The 15799-nt window shown below is 38.7% G+C and overlaps 1 protein-coding gene across 2 annotated transcripts in view; it reads left to right on the forward strand.

Moving 5' to 3' along the window:
• The first annotated feature begins 1479 nt into the window (after window positions 1-1479).
• Window positions 1480-15799, forward strand: part of LOC114660528 (uncharacterized) — a 41033-nt gene continuing 26713 nt past the window's right edge. Inside the window, exons 1-4 of one of the 2 annotated variants that reach the window (XM_028813276.2) lie at window positions 1480-1930; window positions 6894-7229; window positions 7459-7557; window positions 15615-15733. In XM_028813276.2, the coding sequence (XP_028669109.1) occupies window positions 1621-1930; window positions 6894-7229; window positions 7459-7557; window positions 15615-15733 (864 nt within the window). In that variant the 5' untranslated portion in view covers window positions 1480-1620. The remainder of the gene's footprint in view (window positions 1931-6893; window positions 7230-7458; window positions 7558-15614; window positions 15734-15799) is intronic. The other variant, XM_051933504.1, reaches the window with a different exon arrangement.

The following is a 15799-nucleotide window of genomic DNA, read 5'->3' on the forward strand; positions in this document are numbered from 1 at the left end:
TCCATAATCATTAAATGTTGTGAATAATGGGAAATGATGACACATCAGCTGTCCCAAGTCAAATAATACTACACTGTGCACAACATAATTTGTCCATTGATGTTTGTTGTTGTGCTTTTCAATACCCTCTCTTCCTCATTTGTATTTATGTCCATTTTTATTACATTGAGAACTAAATGCTAATAAGCAATACATAGTACAGGTCAATATTCCCATAGGACCTTCTTAAAAATTACTTTATTGTCATAACAACATGACTTGAATGGAATTTGAGTTGGTGAAACTATTATACATAAAACATTCATATACAAACAAGTTAACTAATGGTATCTGAAGGATTATCTCAAATATATTGCAAGATATTTTAAAATGAAACTCTGGTCACTTTCCGATATCTGAATTGTACTTTGCATAGTGCATCTAAAGCACAGTGACATATCTCAAAATGGTGGTGTATGTAGAGTTTTATGGGCCCTTGTGCAAATAAATAAATAAATGATCTCCGCCAATGTGAAATTTGATTAAAACCATTTTAAAAACAACCGACGTTAATGAAATACGTCGAGCATATTGCATAAATAAAAGGTGAAGTCGCCTTTTTTCCAATTTTTTTTCTTTTTTATTCTGGTTTATTGCCTCTTATTCTAATTCAAATGTTTTCCCTGTATTTATGTTTAATTAGTGCTCTCTGCTGATATTTTTTGTGTCCAACGTTATGTATTTGATCTTTTTCTGATTTTCCCTTGTTCACTTTGAATTTCTGTGAAGCATTTTGAGCATAGGAATGGCGCTATATATCAATAAAATGTGTTATTTTTTATTTAATCTTAATAGACCTGTGGAAATAATAACACCATTAACCCTTTCATTTTTGATGTCAGGTATTCACGCATAGAAATAATAAGGCCTTGCAAAACGCCCACCTTGCAATCACCGTCTGCTCTCCGGTGTTCCCTGTTTGTCTCAAAGTGACCGCCTGTGAATGTTGAGACATCTCACGTTTTGAGACCGCTTAAAACGAGTCCTTAAAAATTTTAAGATAGGTAAATTCAGTTCAGTTTAAAATTATTTTCTGTAAATTGAACTATGTTTTAAATGGTGCTTCCTGTCATTGTAGGATTTCTTGACACATTTCAGATTTCTTGAACTGCACAAAATTTATTCAAGATATCTCGAAATGCATTTCACATCTTTGTTAAACCAAACATCCGTAATAGGGCTGAGTGTGCGATGGAGGGAAATGTAAGGCAAGCAAACAATAAGATCATTAAAAAGTCACTTTAGCGTCATTTCGGTGTCGGTCTGTACTTAAACGGAGCATTGCAGCAAGCTGATTGCAGTAAATATTATTGAAGTTTGTAGAATCGTGCTTTCTTTCTCAGTTTTTTTTTTTTTTGTATTGCATTTTAATTCCTACCGGCTGTTGCTTTTGCCGGGGCTTGGCGACCGGCGCACCGTCATTACTTCCTATTACGTCTTACTTATGCTTTTAATTTCGCTTTGCTCCCAGGGAGCGCGAGTACGTTTTCGTTTTGCTAACTTCATAGGCCTTGATCAGTACTGATTCTACTTGACTTCACCAAGAAAATAGCGCATCGAAGCTTTCTTTGTTCAAAAGGGATGGAAGCGGTCTCGTCGTCCAATTGCCAAACACTCCTTCGGTCTGAATTCAACCGCCTGGCAACCATCCTATCTCAGAATCTACAGGATGAGAAGACAGTAAGGTCGTTTAAAGCTTTCTGGGCTGAGGTCATTCCCAAAAGTAAACTCGATTGTGTCCTCGACGTTCGTGAGCTGTTATTGATTTTGTTGGAAGCCGGCCATGTGTCACTTACCGATCTTGGTGTTGTCAAAAGACAACTGTCCATACTAGGGCTGTGCAGCATGGTTCAGATGTGCTTGCGGTATGAAGCCAATGTCCAGAGAATAGGTAAGTATAGAGGCTGCACTATGGTTTGAACATGAAAACCAACCACTGTAAAAACTTTTAGATTTAGCGCTTCTCTTCTTCTTTTTTCTTTTTTAACGCTGTGCTTACAAATTGGATGTTGCTCACTGGACTCATTAGCATAATTAAACAATTCTGCACACCGGCACACTTCCATCTGCCAGTAAAGTTGACATAAGTAAGATCGATCAATATGGCGTCGGGCTGTTTACGCCAAACTGTCTCAGTTTTTAGTTTATTTATTTAGCAGAAATCGCAAGTAGTCGGACCAGGGGACATTTTCCAATCATCATTCATCAAGTTTTGGTGATCGCATACCCCCTAAAGTCCCATGTTCCATTTTGTCGCCGAAATGGTCGGTTTTCAACAGTAGGAGACCTTCCACGTGACCGTCCGATGTGTTTTGGATATGCCATTCAGTACACCACTCAAAAGTCTGAATTTCAGATGGATGGAGGGATTTACCTCCATGCCTTATAGCCTGGGTGGGAGGGTTCAATTTCAGCCTACAGCAAGTTTTATACTGTACATTTAAAAAAGAACGACCAAACTTATCTTACAATTTGCACATATCAAGTATATCCACTGATACTCTGGTAAATGAAAAGTAGATTAATCTTAAAACAAATATATATAAATAATTAAAAATTATTATATCAGTGCCACATGAATTACTAAAGACTAAGGTTATTTAGGATACTTTCATTGACAAAAACTCTTTAAATCTGTTTTTGTAAAATAATAATATACAGTATAAAAAGTCAGAATTAGCATATGCTGCCCTAATACAGGGTGTTCATAAGAAGTACAATAATTTACTTTCTGAGGTAGAAGTACATAATAAACAAGAAAAGGGGTGTGAATTTTTTTTAATATTAAAATGTGTGCTTCAGTTTTAATGTCTGAAGTCTAAATATTCTTGATTGCAATAGAAATTTTTCATTTTTCAGCCTCTCAAAGATGTCCATTGAGGGCTCAATCCCTAGTAAAGGATCAAATATCAAACAACATAATCATGATCTGTGACCTTGAAATATACCCCACAATGCTTATGTTTTATATTTGCCATTTTTAACCATCTGGGAACTGTTAGATGAGCTAGAACCAAAGGTAAAGAACAAAATGTCAAAATTATTATCAAATTCATGGTTGGCAACCTCGAAATAGCATATTACTGATCCCCGTTTTTTCAAAGTTTTGTGAAAAGAAGTAACTCTGACACCTTAAATCCCATTATGGGGTGAACCCCTGGGGTCAGCTGATGCACAACTTCAAGTTCATCTGATTATTTTTGCTGAAGACACCTATTGGTTTACTCTTTATCATAAGGGTATAATTTCCTGTACAATTATCTTCCAAAAATAGGCGGCAACCCCAAAAAGGTTCACATCTCGCATAACTAGACATCAAAACATCTAGAACGGTCTATCATATTGTGGGGGTTTTCTCATATCAATGAATCAGGAGGCACCAAAGAAAAAAACTAAAGTGATTTCAAAGCATTCATAAGTAATTCTTATGAACACAATGATTACTAAAAAGTAATATGTAACAGGTGATTCAAATTATATACAATTTTAAGTCAAAAACTCCTGATGTTTAAATATCCAGATTTCTCCCTTTTTACATTTATCCAACATAACTAGTATAACATAAATAGTATAACCAGATCTCTACTAGCAATAAAAAGCAGTACCAATAATCTACCAAGATTTTCTTTAAAATATACATTTATGTATCATAATAATGTTATTTTTATATATTAAAAAAGTGATTGTGAAGTTCATGAAAATCACTAGTTATAATTACTGATTGTTCAGGGCAATATAGTCCCAAACATTTAATATCTAATTTTGTTCAATGGGCAAAGTGCTAAATTTTGTTGTACATAAAAACTGAAGTGATTTATGATAATGTTGATGATGATTATTCCAATGCAGTGAGATTTAGAAGTTTTCACAGCCTTTAAATTGTGTCACAAAAAGTTCAAACAAAGGCTGATTGAACAGGCAATTCTTCAAGCCCTGAAGCAGGACTGAAAACGTCTGCTGCTGAAACACAGTGGGATTGAAAGGCCTGTCCAAGCAACCCAGAAATAATCTAGCATACTGTACTAGGCACAAAGAAAATGCCTCACACTCCAAAAGGAAATATTTTTATGGCTAAGAAATTGCATTAGGCACATGATAGAAACTGGAAAAAAATGATTATGACGACTAAGTTGAGTTTGCTAATAAACATTTTAATGATATGTTAACTTATTGAGAAGAGTTTTCTTATTAAATTTTTTGCAAAGCACTTTTGTTAATTGGAAAAAAATGATGATGACTAAGTTGAGTTTGCTAATAAATATTTTAATGATATGTTAACTTATTGAGAAGAGTTTTCTTTTTATTAAATTTTTTGCAAAGTATCACCATTTGCTCCACTTGCCCTAATGTAAAGATGCCAATGCTAGCAACATATATCAAGAAAAACAAAATATGAACAAATAATATTTAATTCTAAGCTAACAGTGAACATATTAAAAAGGAAGATAGTCTCAACAGAGTAAAGAATTTTTTTTAGCTATATCTTGACAACCAAGTTAGGATTATGCCTTATTTTAGTTATTCAAAATGCATTTTTTGGTTTACTTAGTTTTAATAATTTGTTGGGTTGAATATTTCTAATCACTTTGATTGTGTATTTTCTTTTCTTGTGTTTTATAAGATAGGAATAAAGGATGCAATGGTAATTAATATCTGGTGTCATCAATTAGCAAAATATTTTTCATTCTGTCAAGCCAGCCAGAAAAAGCTGTATATTTATATTTGTACCAACAATCAGGATGTGAAAATTTGGATTACACAATAAAAAAGGACACTTTTAGATTAACAGTCAGTGTTCATGCACAGTGAATAAATCAGAATGTGTTTCTTGATTAGCAGCTATAGACTGGGAGCAAATCCTGTGTTTGGAATAAGAAGGCAAAATTTGTGAGAAGAATAAGAAAGGAATTTATTAAACATACCATAATGCACATTTAATTTTCAACCATTTAAACCTGAAAAAGAAATGTAAAAGAAGAGACTGGAAATTTTTAACTGTTACATCTCCTGATATGATTGAAAGAAAGCAGACAGCTGCTGCAGTGAAGTTCAAATTGCTGAAGGACCATAGATAGGCAAGGTACTGGGTAATGAATGACATAATGTGTGGCTTCAGCGATTTTGATAAATCAGTAGATGACTTGCAAAGATACATGCAGTGTCACCCAGGAAGTTCTCAGCAAGGAGGGAGAAATTGCGACCTTGACTTCAGAAGTACAAATAGCCCTTTGAGTAGCTCCTGTCCCCAGTGCAGGTAGCCTCCTCCTAGAAAGCAGTGTTTGAAGTGAAGAGTTTCTTTATCACAATGGTGAATGAAAAGCTGAGGTGACAAGGTTGGAAGAGATCTGCCTGAAATGGAGAAATCACAGAATATTTTTGGTTTATCTTGTTTAAGGTGTCTCTTGAAATTTAGGTACTGTATAAGGTGAACATAGTACCTCAGAATTATTAGACAAAGGTTGTGGTTCTCACTTGTAAAATAGTAAATGTTAAAAAAAAATCATTAGAAGAACCAGTTTTGTTCTGTTGTACTTGATTTTTGAACAGTTCTTTTTGTTTTTAATTTTTTTAATTATCGTGGTGAAGTTTTCATGTTGCTATGTTGTGTGTTTTGTTTTTCATCCATCTGGCCATTTGGTGTGATGCTGTATGGTTACTAGGAATAGAATTTATATCACCTGTGACCTATGATATTGTGGCAGCCATGATATACTGAGGCTGTTCGCATCAGGCCAACATCCAAAATTTAGTAAAACTTATGAAAGACTTGGAAAAGACTGCTACAAAATCAAATAAAAAAACATTTAGCAAGATCTTATTTTTTAGAATTCATGTTTGGTTTGACTTATGATTTGGTTAGCATTTTAGTTTCAGTAACAAACTCAAAATAAACTTTTGTAACATACCCTTCTACTGACTCTGGTTATCTTTAATGCTACACACAGCAACATTGAGACTAACTGGACATTCCATCAGGGCAGTTTGAATGCAAGAGTCAAGAAGAAGGAGTGATTCTGTTACTGCTGTATCGCTCAACCATAAGGTCTATGCTGAGCATCTGGAATAAAAACTTTGGCTAATTGTGGATCCTTATTTCTGACAGGAGCATTGCTCTGGCAATGAAACAGTCAACCTTTTCCTTGAACTAATAGTTAAAGAGTAAAGCCTAGCTCTTGGAGCTTTTAGCATAGCATCTTTAGCATCTTAATGTTTACATTACTGGGGCTAGGTAAAGGTTTCATTGTTCATCTTATATTTGTTAAGAGTGCAAAAAAATTATCACTTTTTTGGGAGATGATTCGTAATTTAGATTTTTTCTAACAATGTGTTGTACCTGAAAATTTATACAATATACACTCATTAAGACCACTATACAAATAATGGTGAGGACCTCCTTTTGCACTCAAAACAGCCTCAGTTCTTCATGGCATGGTTTACATAAGATGTTGGAAACATTTCTTTGAGATTATGTTCCATATTGACATGATTGCATCACACAGTTTCTGTTGATTTGTCAGCTGCACTTTCATGCTGTGAATCTCCCATTCTACCACATCGCAAGGGTGTTCTACTGGATTTAGATCCGGCGACTGGAGGGGCCACCAAAGAACCTTGAACTTATTGACATTACAAATTACTTTTGAGAAATTACTTCCTCATTAATACGTGTTGAGAATAATACCCTGCAGGCCATTAAGTCTTGAATTCTATATAAATAGAAACTAATATACCATGTAGGCATGAATTGCTTTCTTTCATTTTTATTGTTTTTATAAATGTAATATTTTGATCTTTTCTGGTCTTCACCTGATTTAAATGTTTTTATGATTTTCAGAAAGTATCTTTCATTGCAGCTTTCCCTACCACCTCAAACAGTCCTCTTCCAGGAACTGAGAATGAGACAAAAGCTTGCAGTCAGGATGGATATGTTGACGCCCACTTTCCAGTGATGGAGTCAAATGCTCTCCATGGTTCACATTCAAAGGAGGGTGCTGCTTGTCATCATAATGAACCAGAAGAGTGTGATGAGCAGCAGTTCTGCACACAATTAAGTGGGCTAATGCGAAACACAACCCCCACCTTGTCCTCTGTATCACAGAATGGAACAGAAACTAATTTTCTGCCAGGAGATACCCAGTTATCCTGTTCATTGACCACACAGACTTCTAACCAGACCAGGAATCCAGAAAGTAAGAGCTGCTAGTGAACTTCTAAGTGGTGTAATGTTAAAGTGGTAAATATGAGAAGACATTTGCGATTCTTTTAATGGTTTCACTAGAAATTATCAGAAGCGGTTTGACCTTAACAAAACATGGTGCTTTTTGTCTTTGTTAATAACACAAATAAGTGTGAAAAACAGATTCTCTCTGAACTAACAAAGCTTGCGGTGTGATAAAGTTTTTTTATTTTCTTTTTTAGCTGAAGTTGGAGTTCTTGACACTTCTCTGATACAACGCTATACTTCACCTGCCCTCCATGCTTCCATTCCGAACATGTCTTGTCCTTTAAGAACAGCCGGTGAGTGCCTGTCCATTTTCTCATTTAGTTGTAACTGACTATTTTCCATTTGGTGGGTTTGTCAAGTTCCTCTCAGTTAACTGGTAGGCTTGTAGGGCTCTGGCTAAGATGGTGTTAGTGATGATTTGGTGCTGTGGCTAGGTTTGTTTGCTCCTGGAAACATTCAAGAACTTTCTTTGGGATTGCTTCGTGATAAACGGTTCGGCATTTTGTGGGAATCAAACCTCAGATCTTGTTCTTCCAAAGTACAGTATTTATTTGAATTTAGTATTACAATTCCTGTCATAGAGATCAAATATTAACCATCAGAGTCTTGTGGTTTGAACTTTTCACCGCTGTCTATACCCTGCAACATAAGACTCATGTATCAAGTCAAGTCAAGTTGGGGAGCATGCACTGGTACAGTGCGTTGCTGCACCCACTACACGACGAAATAACTCGGGATCCCAGTTTGCAACCGCCCAGGCAAACACGCGGTCCAGTCCCACCCTCCGGAAATGACCCTCTATCCGTCACAGCCAGGTGTTATGTGGGCGACCCCTTGGCCTGGTCCAGCCATTCGGGTCCCCAACAATGAGGATCTTATGAGCAGGATTACCTTTGGTGAAATGCACCACATGGCCATAGTGCTGTAACTGACGCTCCCTCACAATGCAGGTAATGTGCCTCATTCAGGACTCCATGAGCAACCGCTCATTCGACACAAAGTCAAACCAACGGTACCCAAGGATTCTCAGAAGAGACACAGTACCAAAAGAGTCCAGTCTTCGTCTCAGGTCACTGGATAGAGTCCATGTCTCACAACCATATAGCAAGACAGGAAGCACCAGGACTCTAAAGACTTGGACCTTCATCCTTTTGCATAGATATCAGGAGTGCCACACACCCCTTTCCAGCAACCTCATGACCCCGCATGCTCTCAAATCTGTCTACTGACTTAATAGGAAGAGTCCCCAGAGACGTGAATGTCACTGCCAAGGTAAGTAAACTTCTCGACAAGGTCGAAACTCTCTCCGCAAACAGACACACTGCTGATGGCTGTGCCCAAGAGGTCATTAAAGGCCTGGATCTTGGTTTTTATCCAGGACACTCACAAGCCCAGACACTCAGACTCCTCACTCAGTCTCTCAAGCGCCCCAATCAATGCCTCCATTGACTCCTGCGAAGATCACAGCATCATCAGCAAAGTTAAGATCCATGAATCTTTCTTCAACAACAGATGCCCCACAGCCACTGGACCCCACGATCTTGCCCAGCACCCAGTCCATACAAGCATTGAACAGAATAGGAGCAAGAACACACCCCTGACGAACCCCAGAATCAACTGGGAAAAACATAGAGGTCCTTCTCCAGGTTGGTGGTAAGGCTGTCCTCCTGGCATTGCAAGCAATCTTTGCTTCCATTTGGGAGACTGGCATCATCCCAACTGACTGGAAAACGGGACTTGACGTCCCTATCTGGAAAGGGAAGGGCAATCGCTTGGATTGTAGCAACTACAGGGGGATAACACTGCTCTCTGTGCTGGGTAAGATCCTTGCTAGGGTCGTCCTTAATAGGATCTGTGATCACTTGCTCACCTACCAGCGACCGGAACAGTCTGGTTTTACGCCTAAGAAGTCTACCATCAACCGCATCTTGGCACTGAAGGTTCTCATGGAGCGCAAACGCGAATATCAGCAGAGTTTCTTTGCAGCCTTTGTCGATTTTCACAAAGCGTTCAACTCAGTTGATTGAGCTGCCCTGTGGGACATCCTGAGGGTTCTCAGGATCCCCTCGAGGATGCTGGATTCATGTATGGCATGTGGAAATATTTGTTGCTCTCATTATACTCCTCACTGATATTACTGGAATTTACATTGTTCTTCTGCCACTGTGATTTCTTCTATTTTGTTTTATAGGCACTCTGAATCATAAAAAACAGAATCTTAGTACAACTACAGTAACTTGAGTCACCCTCAAAGCGTTATTATTTCTTAGGTGTAGAAAAGGCGCTATATAGCACCCGACCCGGCACAGAATGACACAGAGGCACGTATAAAACACAAGGGCTTTATTTTCTTCTTCACCCGTGGGCGCACGTCTTCCCCGTGACCCACAGGCAATACACAGTCCCAAAAGCACCTCTTTCTACACCACACAATAACACACTCTTCTCTCCCACCACTCCTCCGCAAGCTTCATCTCCTTACTCCCAACTCTGGCTCCTTGAGTGGTGGTGGCTGGCCCTTTTTATACCCCACCCGGAAGCGTTCCAGGTGCTTGACCACCTGGTCCTAATTGCATTTCCGGGTGGGGCTGCAGAGTCGACCAGCCGGGCTGCAGACTCCATGCAGCTCCCCCTAGCGGCCATCCGAGCCCCCAGCCAGGCTGTGGAAGACTCCATCTCCCATGGAGCCATGCGCCAGGTTGGAGAATCATCATCCGCCAGGGAGGCTGCCACCAAGCGTCCCGGGGGAGGTATTGAAGTGTCCATGGCTGCTCCCCCAGAACAAATGCATCAGGGGCGTCCCTGCCGGGCATGGGACCCGGCTGTCCTTTATACAGGGTACAAGGATCATACTATACTGTATGCTCATTTAAATACACATGCTTTGAACAATAAAAGTGTGCTAATGTATGAAGTCATTTTGGACCTAATACTTACAGTGCCCCTGGAAGGCAAAGCTGAATCCAAGCAAAATTGAAAGCTCAAACAAAAGAAGTTAAAGCACAATCAAAATAACATGAAAGTACAAACTAAAGAAGAGATGAAAACAGAAGCAAAAAACATAACAGAGATGATGTCAATAGGGAACAGGGAATCTGGTGGATTAGTGGTGAGAAGCAGGAAAATTCCATGAAGTTGTTTTATTGGACTGGACTAGTCTTCTATAAAACATTTTCCCCTACTATTCCAGTTTGTGCTACTGTTTCAGAGGCAGACATTTGTGTAAGTCTGAAAACACTGCACATTCCAGTCCTGCCTCAAGTATGCTTGAGAGTAGATGTGCTGATCTTCTGCATCCAGGCTTACAAGAATCTCTACTTACGACAGTGTCATTTTGAAAAGTTAAAGCTGCCACTGCAATCTGTACACATGCTTTTCATAACACTAACAGATAAAAAGCAGCATCTAATGAGAGTATCACAAACAAACCATTGTGGTTAGAAATGGGTGATCACTCGTGACAGGGCAACTTCAAGGTATAGATGGCAGGGGATTGGATTACATTTATCTATCTAACATATAGCTTTTGTTATTTATGTTCAATTGATGTCTGATTTTTCAGATTAGTGAGACAATGCTTGATCTTTAAAGTCAAGTTTACATAGTCGCACTCTGCAAATGGCAGTAAGAGAAATTAAAATGCAATAGCACAGTATTAAGTGATGCTACCTAAGAGCTCCATAATCCAGTGTTTGAATTCAGTCACTGGCTCTGCTGAAATGCAGTTTCCACAGTCTCCTTTTGTGTGCATTAGTTTTCCTCTAGTGCAGGACATGTGTTGTCAACGAAAAACTTACTCCGTGTCCATGATTATGAGTGTTTGAATGAGCGTACTTTGCAATAGACTGGTGACCAGTGCTGCTGGCTTATGGAACGGGGTGTGCCTACAGACTTACATTAATGTCTGCCTGCGAACAAGGATTGCTACTGCCTAAAGTTCAAGCTGCAACCTGGAAAAGTGGGGGAAATGTTTTTAAAAGACTAGTTCAGTTGAAGGAAACACCTTACTGAGATTTTCCTTTTTTTATTAAATCTTCTTATATAATACGCTACCGTGGCTGTCCGTTTGTCTGTCCAGGATTTTAAATTACCTGTAGCTCACAAACCGTTTGACCTATTGACCTGAAATTTGGTACACATATACTACGTGACATCTACTGTCCGCTTTTGGGGTGATGATTGACCTCCAAGGTTACTCCTCTTTTTATTTTTATTTTATTGTAGAATCAACTCTCAGCAGTGGGCAGCAGGGCCGCCATGCGGCGCATGTGTACGGGCGCCGTTCTCATCCCTACCACCTTCGCCGTCACTTCCCCTATCTCTTCATATCTTAAATCATTCTTGAGGCAGATTGAAGACTTTAGTGCCAGCTTAAGTGAAAAATTAAAGAAAACGTACTAAGTAATTGCAGCACAAACACTAATCAGTTTTAATGCGAAAAGATGCCAACAAATGAAAAGAAGTGGTCCGCTAGGGTGGAGAAAAGAAGAGCTGCTCAGGAAGCAGCAAATGCATCAACCTCTGAGCAAACGAATGCTAAACGTACAGAGAGAGAGTATGAAAACTATGAATGCTCAAGTCAAGTGTATTCACTGCACGTTATCGTGCAGTGCGCCGTTACTGGTTCTAAATAATACAGGAAATAGATTTCCCTGTATCTCGTCATTAATCCACCAAATTCCCCGTATTCCAGTGATAACTTTTCTGCTTTGATTTTAAGTTTGTGCTTTCATTTTTGTTGTTTGCACTTCCATTTTTCCCTTTTTCTATTTGGCCTTTAATGGTTTGTGCATTTGTGTGGTTTTTTTTTTTTTTGCACTTCCTTTGTTTTTGTTTTGTTCTTTGACCTTCAGCCCACTGTAACAACACATAGTAGATAAAAAAGACAAAATCTAGGGATGAGATCCATACAAAACCATGACACTCCAGTGTAATTAACATTAGTACTTTTTAACCTTCAGTGTTGACTTTGGCACAGTCTATCTTGCCCTCCTAATTGACTATATAGATAGATAGATAGATAGATAGTATGGAAAAGTAGCTTGGGTTACTGGACACTGAGCTTGACTGGCATAAGTCTTCTTTATCAGGCAGTTTCAGTTTTGTTCTCTGGGGTAATAATTAATTCTGGCCTAGTATGTTATAGTGTACCTCAGGTTTTAGCTCTGCAGTCTATTCTGTTTTGCATCCACGTGTTGCTTTTAGGAAATTTCAAAAGGAAATACAGTTTGGATTATTATTTGTATGCAGATGACGCTTAAATATGTATTAACATCAAACCCAAATGTACTTCTACCATTGCTGTCCTTATAAGTTGCTTCTAAGAAATAAAGTAATGCATGCAGCAAAATTTCCTTACATTAAACTGTTCTAAGACTGATGTCACACTAATAGGCGCCATTTCATCTATGCACAAAGTTAGTCATTTCAGTCTCTCAGATTGTAATAATTATGTATCACTCACAACTTTTGTATATAACCTTGGAGTTATTTTTAACAGCCAGCTGACTAAAAAAAATTCTGTTTAATTCTATCACTTTTGCAAAAATTACAGAATTAGGCCATTGCTGTTAACAGTTTGTTCCTGAAAGACTAATAATACACCTTCACTGCTTCTACTTTTTGATGACTCAGGCGCCGCCGCAAGTGGCAGCCTTTCCAGCAGCTCCATGTATAACTCTATCTATCTATCTAAAATGTGCAGAATCTATAAAGAAGCTTCATTAGGTGCAAACTGTGCTGGTCGAACCTCATTGCATCATCATACTCCTGTAACTGTCACACCTACACTGCCTCCCTATTCATTTACGCATTACACCTAAAACTGCTCCATATCATTCTCCCAATGCGCAATATAGACCTTAAGTCAACCAGTGCAAATTGTGCATTTAACCAGTGCGGTTTGTATATATAACAAGTGCAATTTGTATATTTTTTAAAGTACTTTTATTACTTTAAGTACTATTTTATTACTATCTATCTACAGTGCATCCGGAAAGTATTTACAGCACATCACTTATTCCACATTTTGTTATGTTACAGCCTTATTCCAAAATGGATTAAATTAATTTTTCCCCTCAGATTTCTACACACAACACCTCATAATGACAATATGAAAAAAGTTTACTTGAGGTTTTTGCAAATTTATTAAAAATAAACAAATTGAGAAAGCACATGTACATAAGTATTCACAGCCTTTGCCATGAAGCTCAAAATTGAGCTCAGTTGCATCCTGTTTCCCCTGATCATCCTTGAGATGTTTCTGCAGCTTAATTGGAGTCCACCTGTGGTAAATTCAGTTGATTGGACATGATTTGGAAAGGCACACACCTGTCTATATAAAGTCCCACAGTTGACAGTTCATGTCAGAACACAAATCAAGCATGAAGTTAAAGGAATTGTCTGTAGACCTCCGAGACAGGATTGTCTTGAGGCACAAATCTGGAAAAGGTTACAGAAAAATTTCTGCTGCTTTGAAGGTCCCAATGAGCACAGTGGCCTCAATCATCCGTAAGTGGAAGAAGTTCAAAACCACCAGAACTCTTCCTAGAGCTGGCCGGCCATCTAAACTGAACGATCAGGGGAGAAGGGCCTTAGTCAGGGAGGTGACCAAGAACCCGATGGTCATTCTGTCAGAGCTCCACAGGTCCTCTGTGGAGAGAGGAGAACCTTCCAGAAGGACAACCATCTCTGCAGCAATCCACCAATCAGGCCTGTATGGTAGAATGGCCAGACGGAAGCCACTCCTTAGTAAAAGGCACATGGCAGCCCGCCTGGAGTTTGCCAAAAGGCACCTGAAGGACTCTCAGACCATGAGAAAGAAAATTCTCTGGTCTGATGAGACAAAGATTGAACTCTTTGGTGTGAATGCCAGGCGTCACATTTGGAGGAAACCAGGCACCACTCATCACCAGGCCAATACCATTCCTACAGTGAAGCGTGGTGGTGGCAGCATCATGCTGTGGGGATGTTTTTCAGCGGCAGGGACTGGGAGACTAGTCAGGATAAAGGGAAAGATGACTGCAGCAATGTACAGAGACATCCTGGATGTAAACCTGCTCCAGAGCGCTCTTGACCTCAGACTGGGGCGACGGTTCATCTTTCAGCAGGACAACGACCCTAAGCACACAGCCAAGATATCAAAGGAGTGGCTTCAGGACAACTCTGTGAATGTCCTTGAGTGGCCCAGCTAGAGCCCAGACTTGAATCCGATTGAACATCTCTGGAGAGATCTTAAAATGGCTGTGCACCGATGCTTCCCATCCAACCTGATGGAGCTTGAGAGGTGCTGCAAAGAGGAATGGGCGAAACTGGCCAAGGATAGGTGTGCCAAGCTTGTGGCATCATATTCAAAAAGACTTGAGGCAGTAATTGCTGCCAAAGGTGCATCGACAAAGTATTGAGCAAAGGCTGTGAATACTTATGTACATGTGATTTCTCAGGTTTTTTATTTTTAATAAATTTGCAAAAACCTCAAGTAAACTTTTTTCACGTTGTCATTATGGGGTGTTGTATGTAGAATTCTGAGGAAAAAAATGAATTTAATCCATTTTGGAATAACGCTGTAACCTAACAAAATGTGGAAAAAGTGATGCGCTGTGAATACTTTTTTTTCTATCTATCTATCTATCTATCTATCTATCTATCTATCTATCTATCTATCTATCTATCTATCTATCTATCTATCTATCTATCTATCTATCTATCTATCTATCTATCTATCTATCTATCTATCTATCTATCAGAATTCTTATTCATACATGCAAAACAGTCCATGGCAGTTCCTCACTATATCTGTTCCCTAGTCATGCCCTATCTACACTCCCTCCACTCCTACACTCCATCCATTCCACTTACTCATTCACTCTTAAGCAGCATTTTTGCAAACTTTAGATCAAAGGTGAAAGGGCTTTTTCCAGAAATGCTTTCCCTTGGCTGAGTAATGACTTGCCAGAAACCAAACCCATTCTTGACTGCTTTAAGAAGCTACTTACAACTCAGTTTCACAAACTAGCTTTTTAGGATTCTAACATCTTTTGAGGTCTGCCACTATCAGATTTCATTGGCAGTCTTTCATGTTGTATCTTTTGTTCTGTTTTCCTTTGTCATCTGCAACTAAGTTATAGTATTTTAAATGCTTTATGTTTAACAAAACTGTATTGTAAATAAAATTTATTATTATCATTATTATTACCCTTTATGCCAGAGCAGATAGAACATGGCAGGTTAGCATAGGTATTGACAAGGCTTACACTGTGAGAGTATATTTCCCAAAACTAGAAGAAAGTCAGAGGTATGTGAAGGTATGATAACATTTCTGTAACTTATCATTTTTAAAATTATTGTTCAGGTAATTCATTATGGAAACCATGTGTCCTGCAAGAATTTGACAAACTGCAGGATTTTTCACCGGAAGAAGTGCAAGCATTACAGTGTATAATGGGCTTGGATTGCACATGGCAGAATGTGGTAGGATGTAGTATCATCTTTTTGTTTCCTATGTTTTTTTTCTCAACTCTGCCCCGAATGTATAGT

The sequence above is a fragment of the Erpetoichthys calabaricus genome, chromosome 11, assembly GCF_900747795.2.
Source record: "Erpetoichthys calabaricus chromosome 11, fErpCal1.3, whole genome shotgun sequence".
Taxonomy (NCBI): Eukaryota; Metazoa; Chordata; class Cladistia; order Polypteriformes; family Polypteridae; genus Erpetoichthys; species Erpetoichthys calabaricus.